The 25279-nt window shown below is 45.1% G+C and overlaps 1 protein-coding gene across 2 annotated transcripts in view; it reads right to left on the minus strand.

The window, feature by feature from the left end:
- ZMYM3 (zinc finger MYM-type containing 3) overlaps positions 1-25279 on the minus strand; it is a 123660-nt gene that overhangs the window by 5603 nt on the left and 92778 nt on the right. For both annotated transcript variants that reach the window (XM_073556173.1, XM_073556174.1), the window contains exons 18-23: positions 5300-5446; positions 5118-5218; positions 4851-5025; positions 4178-4329; positions 2940-3054; positions 2531-2785 (exon numbers count right to left, since the gene is read on the minus strand). In XM_073556173.1, coding sequence (XP_073412274.1) covers positions 2531-2785; positions 2940-3054; positions 4178-4329; positions 4851-5025; positions 5118-5218; positions 5300-5446 — 945 coding nt within the window. The remainder of the gene's footprint in view (positions 1-2530; positions 2786-2939; positions 3055-4177; positions 4330-4850; positions 5026-5117; positions 5219-5299; positions 5447-25279) is intronic.

Consider the following 25279-nt stretch of genomic DNA (forward strand, 5'->3'; position numbering starts at 1 on the left):
TAACGGGGGGTTTGATTTACTATTTATGGCGGTTTTTATGTTTGGCAGCTGTCACATGCTAAAAGACGCTTTTTATTGTAAAAATAGTTTTTGGATCACCACATATTGAGAGCTATAATTTTTCCGTATTTTGACCCACCGAGTTATGTGAGGTCTTATTCTTTGCGGGACGAGTTGACGTTTTTATTGGTACCATTTTTGGGTACGTGACATTTTTTGATCGCTTTTTATCCCGATTTTTGGGACGCAGAATGAACAAAAACCAGCGTTTCATGAATTTCTTTTGGGGGGGTGCGTTTACACGGCTCCGCGTGCGGTAAAATTGATAAAGCGGTTTTATTCTTCGGGTCAGTGTGGTTACAGCGATACCTCATTTAGGTCTTTTTTTTTGTGTTTTGGCGGTTTTATGCAATGAAAACTATTTTACATAAAAAATAATTATTTTCGCATCGGTTTATTCTGCGAGCTATAACTTTTTTTTTATTTTTTCTCTGATGATGCTGTGTGGCGGCTCGCTTTTTGCAGGACAAGCTGACGTTTTCAGCGGTACCATGGATATTTATATGCGTCTTTTTGATCGCGCGTTATTGCACTTTTTGTTCGGTGGTATGATAATAAATCATTTTTTGCTTCGTTTTTTATTTTTATTTTTTAAGGGGTTCACTAAAGGGGTTAACTAATGGGACAGTTTTATAGGGCGGGTCGTTACGGACGCGGCGATACCAAATATGTGCACTTTTATTGTTTTTTTCTATTTTCAAAAAATGAATTTATTGGGGAATTTTTTTTTTACTAATTTATTTGGCGATTTTTTTAAAAATTATTTTTACACTTTTTTTTTTTTTTTTACTTTATTACATTGTCCCAGGTGGGACATCACTGTCCTGTGACATATCGCTGATCTGTCACCTCACAGATCACTGTGACAGATCAGCGATCTGTCACAGGCACTGCTGCAGACTTCCTCATGCCTGCGCTTTGCAGGCACTGAGGAAGCCAGCTCCCTACAGGCCCCCGAAGGTCCCCGTCGCCATCTTGGATCCGGGGGCCTGTAGGGAAAGAGCCCCCCGCAGCAGCGCTGCACATTGCGCTGCTGTCGGGGGCTCAGGGAAGCACGGAGGGAGCCCCCTCCCTGCCGATGCTACCCTTTAACCCCCGGTACACCGCGATCGTGTTTGATCGCAGTGTACAAGGGGTTAACGTGTCGGGGGAGGTCCGTGACTGCCCTTGACACATTGTGCCGGGTGTCAGCTGTGATAATCAGCTGACACCCGGCCGCGATCAGCGGCGCTCACCACGTGGGCGCCGCTGATCGCTATGACGTACTATCCCGTCCCTGGGAATTAAGTCCCAGGGCACATGGACGGGATAGTATGTCTCATGGCAGAAAGGGGTTAAAGGATGACTGACTATAATCCTACAAAATCCCTGACTTATGTACAAGAGTACCTAGAAGAAGTGATGCTGTGTTCAAAGGGCGGTCTCATCAAATATTAATTTAGATTTTTCTTTCATTCACTCAATTTGCATTTTGTTAATTGCTAAAATAAACCATTATCTCTATTTTTGAAAAATTTTTTTTACTTTTAAGCATTTTTTTCACACCTGCCTAACCCTTTTGCACTGTATATGGTATATACAAACACAGACAGAGAGACACAGACATATACACACAGACAGACAGAGACACAGACACACACAGATACAGACAGACATATACCCAGACACACAGAGACAGACATAAACCCAGACACACACACACACACCGAGACACTGACAGACATATACCCAGACACACACACACACACACACACACACACACACACACACACAGACATATACCCTGACATACACACACAGAGATACAGTACAGAATGACATATACCCAAAGACACAGACAAACACAGAGACAGGCACAGACAGATGGGCACACAGATGCGCACACAGAGACAAAGAGACACAGACAAAGACACGCACACAGAGACACAGACAGACACGCACACAGAGACACAGACAGGACAGACATATACCCAGACACACACACAGACATATACCCTGACATACACACACAGATACAGAACGACATATACCCAAAGACACAGACAAACACAGAGACAGGCACAGACAGACAAATACACAGATGCACACACAGAGACAAAGACAGACAGAGTCAAAGACAGACAGAGACAAAGAGACACAGACAGAGACACGCACACAGAGACACAGACAGACACGCACACAGACATGTGAGGTATACCGCGGCACTACTGTGGAGGTGCACAAGTAGGTTACCCAAACCACAATGTGAAATAATCAGAAAACTTGGTACTCAACTCGTGGGTATCTTTGTTCAGAGAATATATTCTCTGAACAAAGATACCCACTAGTTGAGTACAAAGTTTTCTTATTATAGACACAGACAGGCAGACACACACACAGACAGACAGACACAAAGACACACTCTGATAAAATCAAAAATAGATCCACCAGCCCATGTAATAATTGTGAAGCCCAGGTGAACCCAACATACCTCTGCCCTTCTTCTGTCGTGGAGGAGGATAGTATCGGATGCTCACTACTTTGGCAGGTCCTCTGTTAGTTGTGCACTTGCGAGAATGTCTAACAAGATTGGTAAAGGACAGCTGCATATGCTCCTCTGCGGTACGCAGGCCAAAGAATTTGGTATTAAAAAACATGAGTGTGTTCAGGAGGACGTAGGGGGAGTACACACCCAGCTGTTTACAGTCCCACAGATGTTCTTCTTCTACTCGAGAGAATATCAACCCTGAAATTGACCACATGTTAGGTACAAGCCCCCAATCTGTATAACCCAGCACAGACTTTATCTGACTTCCCTCCCCAAAACTACACATATTAAAGCTGTATGCCAGGCAGAACGATTATTGATGTCTTGGACAACATTATGCCCCATTACTTACTATTGGGTGTCAGCTTGTGATGCCACGAAGTCAAAATCTTATTTAATTCTTGAACGAAGGTCAGGTAATATAGGTCAGTGAAAATGTTCACCATCCGATTATTTTCAAGGAGGTACTGCAGAAAAAAAAAAAACCCAAAGAACTGCACATAAGTTAACCGTAGCAGAAAAATATATGTAGTTTTTTCATATCAAATTATTCAATCAGAGTGAGATTATGCATGTACCAAAAGTTTCATATTCTTATGGTCTCTTGATGTTCAGTGACAACAAAAAATATACAGAACAGTATACTTAGTTACTGGCCAGATGTCAGCGTGTCAGGATTTGTCTGAGTGTGTACACGGCTACCGCATCCTCTGTGTTTACAATTAGGATAATCTCCATCATCGTAAAAAGAAATCTGTGCAATCAGATTATTCTTAAATTTGTCACCACATTGAAAATTCTCCAGGTGACGAGTATCGATTGGAAGAGTTTGATTCCTGTTGTAACGCTGCTATGGGTAATCGCCTTGGACCTGATTCATCAAAGCTTTCACACCAGAGTTTGGGCATAAAAGCTTTTAAAAGTTGTAAAATTAAGGCACAGCTCAGAGTTGTGTCAATATTTTGTGACTTTTTGCATTTTCATACCAGTTTTTCCCAGCTTTGCCAAAACGGGCAGAATTGGGGCAACAAGTCACCGCATGTGTAATTCATAACGATCTGTGGCTTTCCCTATGCCAGTATCCAACTGAAGTAAGATTTCTGGAGTCCTGCACGGAGGCACACACTACTCATCAGACGCTCCAGAATCATGAAGAAGTTGAAGAAGTGTGCACCTCTTCATGACTCCAGCCAGGGGCGTACGTAGAAATCATGGGGCCCCATAGCAGAAGCTCAATTTAAGTGGTTGACAAAAGCGGGCAGAGCTCCGCTCCACACAGGAGCAGGTGATGGCTAAATAACACAGCCATCATTTGCCAGATAAAATGCTGGCTGAGCCCACACCAAAGACAGGAACACAACAGATGACAGGAAGGAATTACAGGATTACCTAATTTAGAAATCCCATTTTTATATGCCCTCTATTAAGTAGAGGTTGTCCGAAACGGAGAACCTTTTGATACAAGTGTGGCACCTAATGTAGACATTTTTAAATATATTTCCATAACTTACTGCACATGTTGATTGTTAGCCAAGCATAAAAATTATATACCTTAATAAAGAATCTAAAAAAAAATAAGCAAAACCTCACCTGTTGGATACCCAGGCACAAGTAGTAGATGCTGTCTGGCTCATACCGTTCACCATTTGGTCGTGTTATCTCTTTCACAAATTGTGCTAAACCATAGTTAAGTTCGGCTGCTGTACAGGCTAAAATGTCCTCTTTTATGCGCATAGGTTTAGCTACACAAAAGAAAAAAATAAATATATAAAAATTCCAGGGCTAAGCAAATTAATCAATACTTGGCTATCACATTTTAGTCCCATTCAGTGGTCGATAATGAATGCATGAAGCTAGTCTATCGCTCACTGCATTCAGCTAGCACTTGTGGAACTTGCATTCACATACCACTCCAGCCGCATATAGCAAACGATAGGACGGCAACTGCTGTGTGCATCAATCTCTGATAGCATGAAGCTAGGGAGCATGTGACTACATCTAGGAAGGTGGGATAGGATGGCGCAGACAATACTGCGACCACTGAGGAAGGTGGTGAGTGTAGGGGCTTGGACTTAATGTGATTATAGAAGGTAAAGAAACAAGGAACTTGCTGGTTAAAAGGGGATATGACACTATTGTAACCTCGAGGAAATGGGGATAATGCCTTCCACAGCAATGCAAAAAACAAGGTGAGAATAAACATTTTCTGGGCTTAATCTAAATAGAACAAATTCATATAATATGAAGATTCTTTTCTACTTACGGCCAAAACGTAACTCCTCTCCTTTGCTGGGCTCAACACCTTCATACTTTCGTTGCACCCAACTTTTCCAAGCATTTACGCCATACCTAAAACTGAGGTTTGTGCTGCTGCGTTGGCTGAGTATGGAGTCCCGAGAGCTGCTCTCTTTCTCTGATAAAAGCATGCGCTTTGGACCCTAGATAGAGGGATATATAAATGAGTAATTATTTTATATATGTAAGTTACTAAATCACAAGTCAATCAGTTTTTCTTTGGAATAAAAGGCACCTTTCTTATGACTCGAGAAGCATCTTGTTCTGAAGTGTCGTCAGAGCTCACTAAACCGCAATCCAGCAGGAAATCCACAGTCTGATTTATTTCTGCAGGATCTGCAAAAGAGCCGAACAAAAAGAAAGTAAATAATTTATATAAAAACCTAACAGTTTGTGTACAATGACCTACTAAATTACTTTTTGGGAAGTCAGCCTCAAAGTCCTGCCCAGGTTCTTCTAAGACATTCGCCATTTTGACAGCCATAGCCAGCACATCATCTCGTGTGGGCCCAAAGATATCGCAGTCTTCCAAAAGACCCTCAGCACTCTGGTCACTGGAGAGCTCTGTAGAAGACCATAGCTATGTTAAGTAGGTGACAGTTTTCTCTACACACTAGCAGTTAAAAATTTGTACACACTTGTACATGCTATGGTTTTCCTTGTTCTTATTGGAATGTGCACACTGTAAATTCAGACTGAAGGAAACAAAACCACAAAAGAGCACATAGAGGCAAGAGCAAAGTATAAAGAAACACATGAAACAAACCAGACTGTATATTAAGTCTTAGATTCTTCAAAGTCCCCCTATTTTACACTTTATACACCCTTAGCATTCTGTCCAGCAGCTTCATCCGCTAGTCATCTGGAAAGGCTCTCAAAGAACAGGCATGACCGGCCTTTGGTAGAGAGTGTTTGCAACCATCAGGTGTGTTTTGCAGTCAGTATCGGTACACCGTCATATACAGTGCTGAGCCCCCCATTACACAACTGTTCGAAACAAAAATATTGCAAAAAACATTCAACTGAGTAAGGAGAAATGACAGTCCATCATTACTTCAACCCCTTAATGACCAGAGGTATTTCTGTTTCTGCATTTTGTTTTTAAGCTTCCCATCTTCCCAGAGCCATAACTTTTTTTTTTAAGTTTTTGGCCAAAATGGCCATGTGAGGGCTTGTTTTTTGCGGGATGAGTACTTTTGAATGACACCATTGGTTTTAACATATTGTGTCCTGGACAACAGGAAAAAAATTCCAAGTGCGATGATATAGCAAAAAAAAAGTACAATCCCACAGTTGTTTATTGGGGTATTTGTTTTTGTTTTTTTTTTTAACCATGTTCACAAAATGCTAAAACTGACCTGCTATTATGAATCTCAAGGCCATTACGAGTTCATAGACCCCAAACATGTCTAGGCTTTGTTTTTATTTAAGTGGTGAAAAAAAAATGGCGCATATTCCAATACCCGTTGCGTCTCCAGTTTCGTGATCTCGGGGTGGGTGATGGCTTATTTTTTGCGTGACGACTGCCGAGCTGATGTTTTTAATGATACTATTTTGGTGTAGATACGTTCTTTTGATCATTTGTTATAGCATTTTATTGCAATCTTGTGGCGACCAAAAAAAGTAATTCTGGCGTTTTGCCTTTTTCTGGTTACGCCGTTTACCAATCGGATTTTTTTTTTATATTGATAGATTGGAGATTCTGAATGTGGCGATACCAAATGTGTATATTTTTTTTTTTATTTATTTTGAATGGGGTGAAAGGGGGGGTGATTTCAACTTTTAATTTTTTTAAAAACTTTTTTACTTTTGGCATGATTCAAAAAGGTGCAATTCCACATTTATTTTTTTCCTTCTTCAAGAAATGCTAAAATTGACCTGCCATTATGATTCTCCAGGCCATTATGTGTTCGTAGATACAAAACATATACAGGTTCTTTTTTATGTGGTTAAAAAAAAAATCCAAACCTTATGTATGTATGTATATATATATATATATATATATATATATATATATATATATATATATATATATATATATATATAGATAGATATAGTTCAGACCAAAAGTTTGGACACACCTTCTCATTCAAATAGTTTTCTTTATTTTCATGACTATGAAAATTGTAGATTCACTCTGAAGGCATCAAAACTATCAATTAACACATGTGGAATTATATAATTAACAAAAAATTGTGAAACAACTGAAAATACTGTGTCTTATATTCTAGGTTCTTCAAAGTAGCCACCTTTTGCTTTGATTACTGCTTTGCATACTCTTGGCATTCTCTTGATGGCAAATGGCAGCTGGGGTGAAGTGCACAGCAAGAACAGTGCATAACAGGCTCCTAGAGGCAGGGCTCAAGTCATGTAAAGCTAGAAAAAAGCCTTTCATCAATGAGAAGGAAAAGAGAGACAGGCTGAAGTTTGCCAAAGACCATAAGGATTGGACAATAGAGGACTGGAGTAAGGTCATCTTTTCTGATGAGTCTAATTTTCAGCTTTGCCCAACACTTAGTCGTCTAATGGTTAGACGGAGACCTGGAGAGGCGTACAAGCCACAGTGTCTTTCACCAACTGTGAAATTTGGTGGAGGATCGGTCATGATCTGGGGATGCTTCAGCAAGGCTGGAATTGGGCAGGTTAATCTTTGCGAAGGACGTATGAATCAAGCCGCATACAAGGTTATCCTGGAAAAACAGTTGATTTCTTCAGCTCAGGCAATGTTCCCCAACTCTGAGGACTGGTTTTTCCAGCAGCACAATGTGCCATGCCACACAGCTAGGTCAATCAGTGTGGATGAAGGATCATCACATCAAATCCCTGTCATGGCCAGCCCAATCTCCAGATCTGAACCCCACTGAAAACTTCTGGAATGTAATCAAGATGAAGATGGATTGTCACAAGACATCAAACAAAGAAGAACTGCTTAAATTTTAGTACCAGGAGTGGCATAAGGTCACCCAAAAGCTATACACATATACAGTACATACACACACACACTGAGCTGTATTCACATATACATGCACACACACACACTGCTCTTAAGTGCAAAGTGCAGCTTCATCAAGGGTGAGGTGCCCACTGTACAGAATAGAGAGGTAAGAGTGTTTTACTGGTGACATAGTTTCTGCCTTGCATTTGGAATAGTGCACCCCTACCAGGCATGGCTACTCCAGTATTCTGCAATGACATACCATCAGGTTTGCACTTTGTGTGACCATCATTTGTGTTGCAACACAAAACTGATCCAAATCATACATCTGTCGCACCGCCTTGTGGGATGCAGGCCTACTTATCTCGGAGGGTGGTTCAGTCACGGTGACTCTGTTGGCTCTAATAATCCCTAGGTTAGGTGGCAATTATAAAAAGGAGAGTTTACGGATATATGAGACTGAGGGTTATGTTGATGCCTGCAAGGTATGAGGCCACGGAGGAAAGAAGCATACACTGGAGGTCCCGTGCAAACTTGAAAGATGAATTTTACTGAAGGCTTGAAACAATTCTTATGTTTTTCCATAAAACAGTCATGGATAACAAATACAATTTTCCTTAAACATTGTGTTAGTCAAAGCCTTTTCTCGCTTATGCTGGGTAAAACTTTAGAGGTTAAATATTTGGCGCGAACGGTATCTGATCACTCGCCTGTTTCAGTCATGCTTAGGGGGGGTGGGAACGGGAGGAATGATAGACCTCTCTGGCGTCTTAACCCGTTTTGGCTGCAGCTAATCGATAAGAATGGCGGCTTTATCCCTGAGTTGCAGGAATATCTTAATCTTAATAGAGGCTCGGCTTCTGTTGGGATCGTCTGGGAGGCCTTAAAGGCATACTTAAGGGGAATGTTCATACGAGAGATTTCTAAAATAAAGACCGCCTCCAGGGCAAAATCACAACTTACATTTAGGGAACTGGAGGATGCGGAAAGGGCCCTTGCAACGCAGAGCACACCTGCCACTCGGAAGCGATTGGGGGAGGCGCAGTCAAAGGTGACCAAACAGACATTAGAGGCGGCGGCGCAAAAACGGCTGTTTCAATCTACTCAGTATTTTGAGAGTACGGAAAGTGTGGGGCATTTGCTTTCTGTCGTGACATCGGCACAGAGAGGGTCGGCGGTTATAGCGGGTCTTCAAGATGTGAATGGGCGACTGCTCACTGACGCACCGGGGATTTTAAAAATTCTAGAGATATTTTATGCTGACTTGTATTCCTCACATGCTAGGGCCACGACAGAGGATGTTGTTTCCTTTTTGGAGGCTGCCAATCTCCCAAGGTTGACTCCTGAGGACAGACGCTCTCTAGATAGACCTCTAGGTCTGGACGAGTTGGAGGAGGCTCTGGGAACCATGTCCAATGGTAAGGCTCCTGGGGTAGATGGGTTGCCAGCTGAGGTATACAAGCGGTATAGAACGGTATTGCTCCCTGCTCTATTGACAGTGTTTAATGATAGTCTGGAACGGGGTGTTCTCCCACCGTCTATGCGAGAAGCTGTCATTGCCGTGCTGTTGAAAAAGGATAAAGACCCAACTCTGCCTGCGTCGTATAGGCCCATCTCCCTGTTGACGCTAGACATTAAACTTTAAGCGAAGGTCCTGGCCATTCGACTATCAAAGGTAGTAGCTGTGTTAATACACCCTGACCAGACGGGGTTTATGCCCAACAAATCGACGGCTATGAATATTAGGAGATTATATCTGAATATGCAGGTGAGGCCTGATAATGCCGGGAAGAGGGTGGTTCTGTCCCTAGACGCCGCTAAGGCATTTGATAGTGTGGAGTGGGACTATTTATGGGCGACGCTTCACTGTATGGGCTTTGGCCCGGGCTTTATTGGCTGGATCAAGCTCTTGTACTCGGAGCCGAGTGCTCGGCTGAGGGCTAATGGTCAGTTGTCTGACCCTTTTTCACTTCATAGAGGAACAAGGCAGGGATGCCCTTTATCCCCGCTGCTGTTTGCTCTCGCGGTGGAGCCGTTGGCCTCGAGGATAAGATCGGATGCTGGCATAGAGGGATTCCGGTATGGGGAGCATGAGGAGAAGGTAGCATTATATGCGGACGACCTGTTATTATTTTTAGCGGACGCGGACAGATCATTACAAAACACGATGACACTTCTTGGGGCGTTTGGGGAGGTCTCGGGTCTGGTTATTAACTGGGAGAAGTCTGCGCTCCTCCCACTGGACTCAAGCTCCTGCGATGTGGAAGGTGTGCAGGTTGCAACGTCCCTTCAATATTTGGGCATAAAAATATCCAATAAGCTGACAGATTATGAGAGTCTAAATCTTGTCCCGTTGTTGGACAGGATCAAACAGAAGGTTAAGGCCTGGGCAAAGTTACACCTCTCTGTAGTGGGAAGAGTGAATCTGTTGAAGATGGTAGTTATGCCGCAACTCTTATATGTCCTTCATAATTCCCCTGTCTGGCTTCCTCAGAACAGGTTTCATAAAATTAATATGATTTTTAGAGAGCTCGTTTGGCTGAAACAAGGCGCGAGAATTAAACTTGAACACTTGCAAAAACCTAAGGATGAGGGGGGACTTGCGTTGCCCAACCCATGGCTTTATTTTTTGTCTTCCCAGTGCCAGCATGTAGCAGGAGGGATGGAGGGCGAGTTGGCGGATTTGGTGGGAGGTCAGAAGATCCTTCAATTTTTAGTGGGACGGGGATCACTGGTGTCGAGTCTGGAGTCGGGTAGATTTCGATCTCTTGCATCCAGGTTTCCTACGGTGCTTCTAATGGTGAGAGTATGGGATAAGCTGAGGCAGCTGAGAGGAATACGCGGTCTTACAAAGTACTCCCCCATATGGGACAATCAGCATTTGCCATGTATGAAAACGCTCAGAGGCTTTGCTCACTGGAGGCGGATTGGCATATGGTGGGTGTCGCAGCTGGTGGAGGGAGGGGTTTTTAAAACTTTCGAGCAACTGGGACGGGAATTTCCCCTCCAACGATCTATGTTTTATCAATATTTGCAGCTGCGTCACGCGTATATGGTGCAGAGCAAAAAAGTTGACCTAACCATACACCATGACGTCCTTATTCATAGGCTCGGTATGCAAGGGTCCACCAGAGGACTGATTTCAATGGTGTATGGTGACTTACTTGGACAGGTCCTGTCAAGGCATCCTATTGGCGCACTGATAAAGTGGGAACAACAGCTGGGTACGATATCAGTGGAGCAGTGGGACTCGATTCTACAGATGATTCCCAGATTATCTCTTAGTGAGCCTGTCCGCCTGTCTCAGCTATATGACCTCTATAGGACATACAGGTCTCCCGAATGGTTGTTTAATAGAGGGTTGCGGTCGGATTCAAGGTGCCCCAAGTGCACAGCAGATAATGCGGACATTTTACACATGATGTGGACATGTTCTTGCCTGCAGATATTTTGGATCGTGGTCCTTGGCCTTATACACTTGGTCACGGGACAGGATATTCCCAGGGACCCCATGATTTGTGTTCTGGGTTATGTTGATGAGGTGGGAGGGGATCAATATCTTAAAATTGCTGTGGCCAGAATGCTATTTGTGGCCCGAAAGCTGATAGCTTATCACTGGATTTCTGACAAAATCCCTTCAAGAAAAGAATATATTAATAGGTTGAACCAAATATTATATAGGGAAAAGTCTGTGTATCTTAGGAGAGGTGTGCCGCATATTTTTGGGAAAATATGGGAGGGATGGTTGAAGATTCCCGGCCTGGCAGCCTCGCTGGATTAGTGGGTGGGCTTTGGAGATGGTCTCCTGTCGGTTGTTTCTTGCCTTTTCTCAAGTGATTTGGCTGTGTGATACAATTGGGTTTATTCGCTATGTACCAGTCCATGCCAACGGACAAGGGGAGGGGGGTGTTATGGGGGAAGGGAATGTTTGATAACATGTTGTAAGTTGTACATGCCTGTCATTTCCAAAACTTTTAATAAAAACTATCTGATTAAAAAAAAAAAAGCCTTTTCTCGGTCCCGGTCTTGGGAGGATGGCAGTAACTTTTCATATAACTCACTGTGCTGCGTGAAGGGGGAGGATTAGCTGACCTTAATCGGATCGGAGTATCCGGATAATCTGCTGCGCAGCTCTGCAGCTCCTTCGCTTGTCTCAGCACTTTGTTGCTGTAAACGCGGGGCACTCCAAGAAAAAGGTGCTTTTTATTATCCCCTTGTCCTAGACGAGGAGCCTCAATTTTCTACCTCCTCTCACCACCAAGACCGCATATAACACGTTTTTTCAGTCTCTCACACCACCTCCAACTGCCACTTATTTTCCAATCAGAAAAACAAGTTGTAATGCCAAACTAAGTCAGAATAGGGCAGCATAGTACTACAAGTTGTAATACCAAAACAAGGCAGCAGAGGGCAGCATAATAAGCAATTTACCTCCTCCCAAGGCAAAACAGAAAACCGTTGACACAAATGCAATCATATATTAGTAATGGTTTTTCTGGTCATTACATATACCCCCCTGGTTTAAACAGAGCCGTCCCCGGCGTTTGCCACCATATATATTTTATAAAATAATACAGGTCAAAGTCTAGTTTGAACCAAAGTGCTTTTATAGTCACAATTCCCGTCAAAAGGGCGCAGCGCACGCAAAATCCTACTAGCGCACGGCCATGCTAAAGACAGGGTGTGCAGATCGCTTGCAGCGATGTGCGATACTAGGCGGAGATGACCGGAGGGGGCGTGGCTTAGCGGCGCCGTGTGCTGCGGGCAAAAACGCTAGTCTGAAACTAGCCTAAGTAAGGGCAGAACCCAATGTCTATAGCAAATCTATGGGGTCAACACAATACTTCACCCCATAGGTCACATCGGAACTCCAAGATAGAATTCCGTCAAAGGTAAATTGGCAGACCTGTAAATATACCAGTGGAAGCCAGAATGACTGCAAAATATGTACCGAGGTATATATTGAGATACCAGAAATAGAGTACTATTCTACCTGCCCCCTGTACAAACTTGGGGCACTAAATAATCATGAAAGTATTGTAACATCTGATAAACATGCATTTTAGTGCAGTAATAAACTTTATAACCCAAACTGTGGTTTCACTGTAACAGGAAAACTTATTTATTCATAACAAAAAAAACCACAACTACTAGAGTCTTTCCAGAGGTAGAAATTCTTCTTCTTGTAGCAAATCTTCCAGCGCAGACGAAAGTAACAGTTTTAAAGTAATGCGTAAAATGTGTAAGTGTTTTGGGTCCCCGGGTGCAGGGTCGGGGCACACAGTCCATCAACGTGGCTACACCGTTTTGTAGTCCCGGTGTTTCAAGAAGAAGGGGCATAACGTGTTAGAACCAACAAAAATTAACCAAAAATTCTCTAACAAACTGAGGAAAAGTCACAGTAATGTCTCTGTGCTTAACAGGGGAAGAATGTAGTCTTTTTCAGAAGTAAAAAATATGGGAAAAAACGTGAAGTTCATTCTATAAGTTTTAGTCCAGATATCTAGCTGTAACGGACCTTTGTTGATCCTTCGAGAGCGTTGAACCAGAGTGAATTCCTCCATAGGGTCAGGATATCTCTCTTCAGGGTCAGTTCCGATTTTATTTGTTCTTGCAAGGGGCAACTCTTGATTAGGAGTCATCTGTCTTTGTCCACAGGTAGGCATCACAGGACCAAAACACCAAGATAATGGGGTCATTGATATCGAATTCTGGAAAAGATCAACTGTGGGATCTTTTGGACTCCGGAAAAGATTCACACTCAAATAACTCGTCCTCAGGTGTTGAATCAGGATGGAGGTATTCCGACTTACAGAGTTTTAGTCGATTCCTGTGAACAACCTTGGGTTGTTGAGTATCTCGCTGGATACAATAAATGTCATTCCCCGGGTATGGGATATCTTGGATAGCGGGGTATTATTATACACATAGATGAGCTCTGGGAGTAGTGTTGGCCAGTCAGCCTTTCTGTGAGCTGGAATAGCTCTTAGCAAGTTCAGGATGGTTTGATTCATCTTCTCGCAAAGCCCATTGCACTGTGGGTGGTATGCCGTAGTCCTGAGCTTCTGACAATTGTAGTACTTGCACAATTCTTGGAAGAGTTGTGATTCAAAGGCGGGACCTCGATCGGTCAAAATCTTCTCCAGGCATCCATAAGGTAGCCAGAAGGCTTTCCAGAGGATAGCAGCGGTAGTCTGGGCAGTTAAATCCTTCACAGGGACGGCCACTACAAATTTGGTGAAGTGATCGATGATGGTTAAGACATAGCTATGGCCTGTCCTGCTGGGTTCTACCTTCAGATGATCAATGGCTACCATTTCTAATGGACGTCATCTCACAATCGGATGCAGTGGTGCTTTCTGAACAGCTTTCACAGCTTTCCTAGTCACACACGTGTGACATTCTTGGCACCATTTTTCAATGTCTCCCCTAATGCCAATCCAATAGAATCGTCTACGGAATGTGGCTTCTGTCTTTTGCACTCCAAAGTGACCAGACTGATCATGGTAGGCGGTGAGAACCATGTCTACATCTCTCCTTGGGATCACAATTTGATGGAGATGACTACCTGTGATGGGATCCATGCTACTGCGATACAGCAACCCTTTCTTCACAAAGAACCGCTTTCGCTATCTCCACAGACGAATCAATTCAGGGTCAGCATTGCCTCTGCGAATTCTCACGGGAGGTTTCCCAGTGATTATGAATTCCGAAATTTCTGCAGTAACTACTTTCATTCTGTACTTGTATCCATCTAGTTTCCTCTAGCGGAGGGTCTGAACTAGCTCCCTGGGATTGGGAGGCGGAAGTCTCCTGCCAAAGGGCACTAGCCACATTTTCTTGAGCATACGGGCATAAAAGTTCAGCATCTGCACTTCCTCCCAGTGATCTTCATCTGGCAGGGTATCTGAAGAGGTTGGTAATCGGGACAAGGCATCGGCATTTTCATTGGACTTCCCAGCACGATACTTAATGATAAAATCATAGTTAGCTAGTCTTGAGGCCCAGCTCTAAAGCTCCCAATCTAGCTGTGCTCAAATGAGCAAGAGGATAAATGGAGAGGCAGCTCGATAGTCCTTCAATCGCTCTGTAACGGTCCACACAAGAGCAAGAAACTCTAGTTTAGTTTAAAAGAACTGTAATTTTGATCATTCCGTTCCGCTCCTTTAAGAGATCTGCTAGCAAAAGCGATTACTCGCTCTTTTCCATCTTGCATCTGGCTTAGGACTGCTCCTAGCCCCTTTAGACTTGCGTCGGTGTAAAGACGGAAAGGCTTGCTCTAATCCGGGTAAGCTAGAATAGGTGGAGTGGTAAGCTTTTTCTTGAGATGCTGAAAGGCAACTTCCTGCTCTTCTGTCCAGTGACTGATAATAGATCTTTTTCCTTCCTTTTTTGGGTGACCACGTAAAAGTTCTTGCAATGGTGCAGCGATTTGAGCATAGTTAGGTATTAAGCGTCTATAGTAGCCCGTAAATCCTAAGAAACTCTGGACTTCCGTCAAAGTAGTAGGTGTGGGCAAATCCGTGACCACAGCGGTCTTGTCCGGATCAGGTCTCACTTCTTCAGCACTCACAATATGTCCTAGATAGCGTACTTGGTTCTGCAGTGACACTTTGAAGGTTTGACTTTGAGGCCGTGTTTGATGAGAATCTAGAGAACTTCTGCCAGGTGCTGTAAGTGATCCTCATAAGATTTTGAGTAGACTATGACATCGTCTAGATAAAGCAAAACAGTCTCAAAGTTTTTGTGGCCCAAACAACGTTCCATTAGCCTTTGAAAAGTTCCTGGGACATTGCAGAGTCCAAAAGGCATGTCATTGAATTCAAAGAGGCCCATTGGGGAGGTAAACACCATTTTCTCACGATCTTCCTCCGACATAGGCACTTGCCAGTACTCACTTGTTAAATCTTAGGTGGAGAAATATGCAGCAGACCCCAGAGCGGTTAGTGACTCTTCAATGTGTGGTAATGGATATGCGTCTTTATGGGTAATGCTGTTTATCTTGCGGTAATCCACGCAGAATCGGATACTGCTGTCTGTTTTCTTTAACAAAACTAAAGGTGCAGCCCAGGGACTGTGACTTCCGCGAATTACTCCAGCATCTTTCATTTCTTGCATCATTTTTTTGACAGGCTGATACATGGCCGGTGGAATGGGTTGGTAGCGCTCTTTAATGGGAGGATGAGAACAAATGGGGATGGTATGCGTTATCTCCCGCGCTTTACCATAATCCATAGGATGTTTACTAAAAGCTTGATGGAAGTCTCGAGCAAGCTTCAGTACTTCTTCGATTTGTTTAGATGGGGTGGTTACCTCTCCTACATGTATGTCAGACCACCACGGGGCTTCTGGAGCTACACTGTCCCCCTCTACTACTTGAGTCGCCTGTTGGGCTTTGTTTTGAGTTGGACTCACTACATCCTAGTAGGAAATGATGGATAATTTAGCTACAGGATAGTACCTTCTCAGTTCCACTGCAGTGTCACCTAGGTTTAACAGACGAATTGGTACTTTTCCTTCAGATAATGTAACAAGACTACTTGCGGTCATAAGCATAGGGTGCTCTGCCATGGGTAGGGATTCTACTAGGGCATGATAGTCTTGTCCTTGGATCCCTGGTCGAGAACGACACCACAGCATAGTTTCAGTGTTCGGTTGCAAAATGACAGGACGTACATCACATATGCGGGCACGGCAGATCTCCCCTTTAGGATTACTGAACTGCTGCTGCGCTGACAACACTTTGATAGTTCTCTGCAAAGCTCTTTGCTGTTCTTGTGAAGCAGTGGGTGCTGATTTGCAAAGAGCCTCTAACATTTCGCCATAACAGTTGCACAGGACATTCATGCCTAGAATTACAGAGGTGTCTGGCTTTTCTGGGACATTTACAACCAGAACTCCCTGTTGTGGAAGTTGGGTTTCTCCTGCACAAATGGTGGGTTCCCAATACCCTGTTATAGGTACAGACTGTCCATTAGTGGCTATGATATCTAACCACTGATCTGGAGGTTGCATAAGTAGGTTAGGGTCCCAATGTCTTTCAAAGGTGTCTTTGGTTTTGGTGGTGACCTGGGAACCAGTGTCTATCAGTGCGGTAAATGGAACTCCATTAATGCGAATGGTCACTTCCGGACGAGGTCCAACATATCTGGAGAACCAAGTAACATTTTGGGGACCTACCGTCTGTCCTCCCGAGGGGTGGCCCTCTGCCTCGGGGGTTGCTCTTTTAAACGCCAACATTGACGTTCCAAATGTCCAGCTCGATGACAATATCTGCAGATTGGCCTACCCTGCTTGTCAAAACGGATGGGGTTTGATATACCTGGCTAGTGTGGTCAGCAGGGAATTCCATTTGGGTTCTGGGCGTAGATTCTAGTCGTGGGTTCTCTAACTTGTCTATCTTCTTGCAGACCTCGGCTAGTTCACTATCTCCGCCATCTGTTTCTGTAATTCTATCATAGCATTAGTATTTGGAGCCTGTATTTGGGTGGCTTGCGACAGCAGGACATTACTTCTTGGAAAATTATGCGACAATTGAACTGTTGTATCACTGGCAAAGGTAGATAGTTCAAGTTTTTAAGCCACTGGGAGAAATTCTCTCCCTAAAATCCAAATAGCAAGTTCTTTGAATTCCTGGAAGGAGCTATCTGCATGCTGGAGCGCTAACATTTTTAGCTGACTGCGTAGGGATTCCGTGGCAGCTCCTTCAATAAAATGCTCTTTCAAGACTTCATCTGTAACCCGGGCCTCCTGGGGCTCCACATGTTTCATAGCCCTCCAAGCTTCTTGCAAGGATAAAGCATAGTCTCTTAGCGACTCGTTAACGTCTTGTTTTTTTCAGAAAAAACGCATTTTTAATTCTGATGTGGAGCGGATCGCAAATATGCTTTCTAACTGCTCCAGGATTTGTTCTACAGTCCTTTACTGAACTTTGGGCCAGGACTTGATTTCTCTCAAAGCTGCACCTAGGAGTTGGCCACTCAGGATTTCCACTTTTTGGTCATGGGGTACAGGCGAAACAAAGCAGTCATTTTTTCTCTAAAGTCTCGTAATGTGTTGAGTTTCCCCACTATAATGTAGCATCCAGGGAGCTCCCAAATAATATGGCATGGTGAGAGGCATAAATGCAGTGGAGGCTTTATCAGAAGTGCTGTTGCAAAGATGCTCATTTTCACTTTCGTCTGCCATTTTGAGTGTCACTTTTAGATTAGTGAGCTCTGTTAACACAGTCTTAGTAAACAGTTAGACTACATGCAGGCACAGAAGGTGCACCGCCTTGTGGGATGCAGGTCTACTATCTCAGAGGGTGGTTCAGTCACGGTGACTCCGTTAGCTCTAACAATCCCTAGGTTAGGTGGCAATTATAAAAGGGGGAGTTAACGGATATATGAGACTGAGGGTTATGTTGATGCCTGCAAGGTATGAGGCCGCGGAGGAAAGACGCATACACCGGAGGTCCCGTGCAAACTTGAAAGATGAATTTTACTGAAGGCTTGAAACAATTCTTATGTTTTTCCATAAAACAGTCATGGATAACAGATACAATTTTCCTTAAACATTGTGTTAGTCAAAGCATTTTCTCGGGCCCGGCCTTGGGAGGATGGCAGTAACTTTTCATATAACTCACTGTGCTGCGTGAAGGGGGAGGATTAGCTGACCTTAATCGGATCGGAGTATCCGGATACACGGGTATTACATACCTGGTAATGTGTTTTTTCATGAGACATGACGGCACCACGAGAGAGGGGATCCGCCCAGCGAGGACAGGAAACCTTCAAGATAAAAGGGGCGGCTCCTCTCTCCGCATCAGTTGTTTTACAGAGCACGAGAGGAACTCCGCAGGTTAGTGTACACATAAATAATACAACTTTAATACTGTTAAATTTCCGACACCAAGGGAGTGTATAATACTAATAATGCACCCAACTAATGACGTGATCAATAGGGCGGGAATATAAGGGTGCCGTCATGTCTCATGAAAAAACACATTACCAGGTATGTAATACCCGTGTTTTTCCATTCTACATGACGGCACCACGAGAAGAGTTACAGAGATTTGTATTCTCTTTAGGGGGGGGATCACTGCTTGTAACACTCTTCTCCCGAATGTGAGATCAGAGGTAGCAGATAGGTCTAATCTGTAATGTCTGAAAAAGGTAGATGGAGAGGACCAAGTGGCCGCCTTACAGATTTGGTCGATGGAGGCGTCCGCTCTCTCCGCCCAGGATGTTGCCATGGCCCTCGTGGAATGGGCTTTTAGGCCCTCTGGAACAGCCCTGCCTGCACTACTATATGCTAGTATGATGGCCTCTCTCACCCATCTAGCTATAGTTTGCTTAGAGGCTTTAAGGCCCTTCCTTGCCCCCTGATATGAAACAAACAGGGCCCTCTGTTTCCTCCAGGGTTTTGTCATCTCTAAATATTGTGGGATACATCTCCTAACATCTAAGCAATGTAGCCTCTCCTCTTTCTTGTTACCGGGGTTAGGACAAAAGGATGGCAAGACTATTTCCTGAACTCTGTGGAATTTCGACACTACCTTAGGGAGGTATGCTGGGTCTAATCTTAAGACAACTCTATCGTCCATAACCTGAGTGTATGGCGGGTCTGCTGACAGTGCGTGTAAGTCCCCCACCCTACGTGCCGATGTAAGTGCCACTAATAAGGCTGTTTTTAAAGTTAACACTTTATCTGATGTCACGTCTAGTGGTTCAAATGGACTTTCTGTTAGAGATGATAGGACTAAGTTTAGATGCCAGGGAGGAGATTTAGGAGATGGGACAGAGTTAGCTCTAGTACAGGCCCGGATAAACCTGGCCACCCATCTATCATTTGCTAGGTCATAGTTGAATAATGCTGCCAGGGCTGAAACGTGTACTTTGAGGGTGCTGACAGCTAAGCCCAAGTCTAAACCCCTTTGCAGAAACTCTAGCACTGCCCTCACCGGTACTTCTCCCTCCCGTATTGGGCCTGAGGTGGACAAAAATTTTCTCCATATTCTCCCGTATATTTTTGTAGTCACTGGCTTTCTGCTACTGATTAGGGTGGAAATTAACCTTTGTGAAAACCCTTTTTTCTCTAACAGTGACCTTTCAAATTCCAGGCTGTCAAATGCAACCTGGAGTTCGGAGGGTGATTGAAGGGACCCTGTGTTAGGAGGTCGTGGTCCTCTGGGAGTACCCATGGGTCCGTCACTGACATCACTCTTAGCCAGTAGAACCACGGCCTTTTTGGCCAAAAGGGAGCTATCATAATTACTCTGGCTCGGTCCTCCCTGATCTTCTTCAGGACTAATGGAATGAAGCATATCGGAGGGAAGGCGTACAGGAGACCTGATGTCCATTTTATCCTGAAGGCGTCTACCGCCAGTGGTATGTCTGCTGGACTTAGAGAGCAGAACTTTTGAACCTTTCTGTTGGTTTTTGAGGCGAAGAGATCTATTATGGGTTTCCCCCACATAAGCATAATCCGTTGAAAAATGGACTCTTTTAGGCACCATTCGCCTTGCTTCAACCGGTTCCTGCTCAGAAAGTCTGCCTTCAGGTTGTCCACACCTCGGATATGCAGGGCCGATAATGAGAGAAACTGACGTTCCGCTAGAGTCAGGATTCTTCCCGCTATTTTCATTAATGACCGAGAACGGGTGCCCCCCCGATGGTTCACATATGCTACTGCTGTACGATTGTCTGATAGGACTTTCACGTGATGTCCTGTCAGGTGTGTCAGTAAACCTTCCAGCGGCCTTTCGATGGCTAGCAGCTCCCACTCGTTTGAGGATAGATCTTTTTCGTCCTGAGCCCAAGGATCTTGAAGCCATAGGGTGTCTAGATGGGCTCCCCAGCCCCAAGGGCTGGCATCTGTCGTGACTACTCTGGAGGCTGTATATGTCCAGGGTACTCCCCTTGGAGAGGACTCTATCTGTAACCACCACCTGAGTGACTGGAGTACAGGGTCCGGGATGGTGAGTTTTTGCTCTAACTGCCCCTGAAGCCTCAGATCGTTTTGTAACACACACCACTGAAGTTCCCTTGTGTGAAACTGAGCCCATTTTATTGCTGGTATGCAGGAAGTTAGGGATCCCAACACTGACATGGCTTTCCTCAGAGTCATTACTGGCTTTCTTAATGTTGTCCTGATTAGGTTTTTGATTTTTTCTTCTTTTTCCTCTGGGAGGCGACATTCCTGCACCACCGAGTCTATTGTTAGGCCCAAAAAATTCTGGATCATTGTTGGTTCCAGTTTGGATTTTTTGAGGTTCAGTTGCCAACCCAGAGTCTGAAGTGTCTCCATCACTATCTTGACTTGTTCCTGACAGTGAGAGAAATCTCTCCCCACTATCAGGAAGTCGTCCAGATATGGTATTACCAGAGCATCTTTTTCCCTGAGATGTGCCGAGACCTCCGCAATTAATTTCGTGAAAACCCGGGGGGCTATTGCTACCCCAAAGGGCAGAGCCCTGTATTGAAAGTGATGCCACTGAGATTTTATCTGGACTGCCACCCTGAGATATTTGCGGTCTTGCTGCCGGATCGGGACATGATAGTAAGCATCCTTGAGATCCAGGACCGCCATGTAACACCGAGGAAAGAGGAGTTTCACTGCAGATCTTATGGTTTCCATTTTGAATGATGGGACTATCAAATATCTGTTGAGGCCTTTCAGATTTATAATTGTCCTCCAGGAATTGTCTGGTTTCTTCATTAGAAATAGGGGGGAGTAAAAGCCTTCCTTTTTTTCTTTTTCCGGAACTTCTTCCAGTACGAGTTTCTGTATGAGTGACAATACCTCCTCTTCCAGACTCTCTTGTCTTTCTTGAGAAGATTGCACTGGAGTCTGAATGAATTTTTGTGGTGGCCAATGGTGGAACTTTAATTCCAGACCTGACCCTACTATCTGTCGGATCCAGGTGCTGGATGAGATTCTCTCCCAGGCTGGGAGGAAGTGAGAGAGCCTTCCCCCCACCTGAGAAGGACCGTCACTGGGAGGGTTTTTTGGCTTCCCTGGAGGGCTTGCCGAAATAGAAGCCTCTCCCTCCTCTGTATCGCCTGTCAGAATTGTTTTTTTCTCGATCTCTGAATTGTTGCTTTCTGAATTTTCGGCCCCTCTGAAAGGAGCGCCGAAACGCTTGAAATGTTGTTTTGGAAAATTTTTCTTTGTATCACCCGCTTTTTCCAACACGTCATCCAATGCTGGTCCGAACAAGAAATTTCCCTCACATGGCAGAGAGCACAGTTTCATCTTTGCCTGAGTGTCCCCCGGCCAGCATTTTAGCCATACTGCACGCCGTCCTACATTGGTTAAGGCTGCTGACTTTGCTGCTAGTCTGGCCGAGTCTGCAGAAGCCTCTGCGAGAAAGTCTGCCGCCGCTCTAATAGCCAGTAATGCTTCCAGAATTGACTCTCTGGGAACTCCATGTTCTAGTTGATCCTCCAAGTTGTCTACCCATATCTTTAGAGACCTAGCCACACACGTAGCTGAGATAGCCGGTCTTAGTGCCCCAGCCGAGGTTTCCCAGGCTGTCTTAAGGCAATTGTCCGTCTTCCGGTCCAGCGGTTCTTTCAGAAACCCCAGATCCTCAAAGGGAGGTTTTCCTGGCGACTTTTGATATCGCTACATCGATTTTGGGAGCCCTATCCCAGGATGAGGATGCCTCTTCCTCAAAGGGATACCTCCTCTTCAGAGAATTAGATATCTGGGACTTTTTCTCTGGTTTTTCCCATTCGCGTTTTATGAGCCCTTCTAGTTGCTCATTAATAGGGAAGGTCTTACGCTTTTTCTTTTGTAGTCCACTGAACATGAGTTCTTGGGCTGTCTTTTTTGCTCGCTCCTCTACCAGCCCCATGGTAGATCTGATTGCTTTAATAAGTTCATCCGTAGATTCTACTGGGAACGTATCTTCCCCATCTGAGCTACTATCTGAATAGTGCGTTTTATCTGAGTCCTCCTCTGATCCTGTATAGTCTTCTTGAGAGACCCCTGAGGGGCTGGATCTATCCCTAGTTTTCCTATCTGCATCCGCAGATTGTAATGCACTTACTGACTTACAAACCTCTGTTTGAATTAGGGACCTCAGACTATCCGAGAATGAGGGAGTCTCCTCCGCTATTGTTTTGTTAATACACTCCTGGCATAACTTTTTATTCCAGGCTGTTCCTACGGGACTTTTGCATAAAGCACATTCTTTATTCTTAGATTTTCCCCTACTTTTCTTAGGGACTTCCTATACTCCACCCCGCCAATGTATGTAAGAGAGGGAGGAGAGGGAAGAGAGGAGACAAGAGAAAGAGAACAGACATTAGAGTACTGGACTTTCTCGTAGTTCACTCACCACTCGGACGCTTTCACAAAACGGGTACCGGATCTGGAGGCTGACTGGTCTTCTCACTGTCTCCTAAGGAGACTAGGGACCCCTCCTTCTTGCGTTGACGATCCGCCCATGCGCTGCCCGAGTGGCTTCCACTGCTGCTGCGGCGTGTCTGGCTCTTTTCGTGTGAGCGTGACCGCCTTTCCTTCGCTTCCTGGCGTGGTTGTATATGCTCTGGCGAGGGGCTCTCCATCCTGCCGTATATGTCTGCTGCTATCCTGTGCTGAGAGCAGTCACACCCGACCATATAATGGTGTAGTGACGCCAGCCACTACCGATTTAAATAGCAGCCCCCAGCTTCAAGCTGCTTAGCAGGAGCCACCTAATGAGAGCAGTCTTTTTTTTTTTTAAATTGGACCGCCTGGACCCCGTACCCCGCTTGCGCCCTCTGTGCGCGCGCGCCACTACCTGTGTCCGCGCGCCCCCTAGTGACTGCGCACACCCTCCTGTGTCTCTGCTGTACGCGCCACCTCTACTTCCGGGTCGCCGCTTACCACTTCCGGTTTAGCGTCGGCTTTCTCCCAGCAAGGCCCCGCCATGCGCGCTCCAATGCGCGTGTCCTTGCCGCCCTGGTGTGCTCAGCGGCGCGAACCCGGGTTTTCCGGTGAGCGCCTGGGCCCCATACCGGTCACCTGCGCCCTCTTACCTCAGGAGAAAGGATGGACGATCCACTATACCACCAACGTATACACCAGGTAAACCTTCCAGAGCCGGATTCTGCGGGGACTGGCGTCTGGTCTCAACAGGGCGGGTACACCAATGTGGCACCCCCGAGGAGCAATATCTTCGCCCAGGCACCGATGTGTCACATGGGCTGCATGGCCACCATACGTCGACAGGGAGAGAACACGGAAAGTGGCCTCCGTGGACGTTTTACGGGGTACATTTACATCTTGGAGGGTACACCGCCCGTGGTCTCCAAGGTATCCAGCTTCACCCGGGCATCTGCCCCATGGGTTGTGGCCATGCACTCGCTCAGGGGGGACATAGGAATATATGACCCCCGAGGCGACTACCGGTACCTGGTATCAGGTGTAGCAGACCGGTGCCTGCTATTTGATCACCCGACCCAGGCCCAGGCATCCTCTTCTTTCTTCCAATCATCAAGAGGTTTTCATCTTGAGGGTCTCCCATCGAGGACAGGAAACCAACTGATGCGGAGAGAGGAGCCGCCCCTTTTATCTTGAAGGTTTCCTGTCCTCGCTGGGCGGATCCCCTCTCTCGTGGTGCCGTCATGTAGAATGGAAAAAATCTGCTGCGCAGCTCCTTCACTTGTCTCAGCACTTTGTTGCTGTAAGGCTAAGTGCACACGTACCGGAACTCTCGCGGAAATTACCGCGAGAATTCCGTAATTCCATTCCGCGGGAAAAATCGCATTTTAAATTCCCGCGATTTTCCCGCGGAAAAACTAGCATTTTGCAAGCGTATTTAGCTTGCAAAATGCTAGCGTTTTCCAAGCGATCTGTAGCATCGCTTGGAGAACTGATTGACAGGTTGGTCACACTCGTCAAACATAGTGTTTGACGAGTGTGACCAACTTTTTACTACTGAGGCCGCCTATGCGGCCTCAGTAGTAAAAGATAGAATGTAAAAAAAAAAAATAAAAAATGGTGTTATTCTTGCCTTCTGACGTCCCGCGCATCCGTTCCCAGTAATCCTTTGCGAAAATGCCCGCGATGATGTCCGTTCTCGCGGTAATTCGCGATGACGTCGCGCGAATGACAGCGAGACTTCGCGATCCCGCGAGAACGGACGCCATAGCGGGCATTTTCGCAAAGGCTTACTGGGACCGGGAGCGTGGAGAGAGGCGGGAAGGCTGCGCGGGACGCCAGAAGGTAAGAATAACAATATTTTTTATTTTAAATTCTATTTTTTACAGGGATATGGTACCCAAAGCCCGGAGGACAGACTCCTCTCCTCCGGACCGTGGGTACCATCCGCAATTGTTCTGCTTACTTTCCACATGGTATTAAATAGAAAATGGCAGCACACCAAATATGAAATATGTGAAATACGAATAGCAAAATGGCTTTAGTAATACATTTCATAATAGCTTTTATAAGGCATATCAAATATGTGCACAGCCACATGCGGGAAG

This window comes from Dendrobates tinctorius, unplaced genomic scaffold (genome assembly GCF_039654945.1).
Source record: "Dendrobates tinctorius isolate UK_male_01 unplaced genomic scaffold, ASM3965494v1 ptg000231l, whole genome shotgun sequence".
Taxonomy (NCBI): domain Eukaryota; kingdom Metazoa; phylum Chordata; class Amphibia; order Anura; family Dendrobatidae; genus Dendrobates; species Dendrobates tinctorius.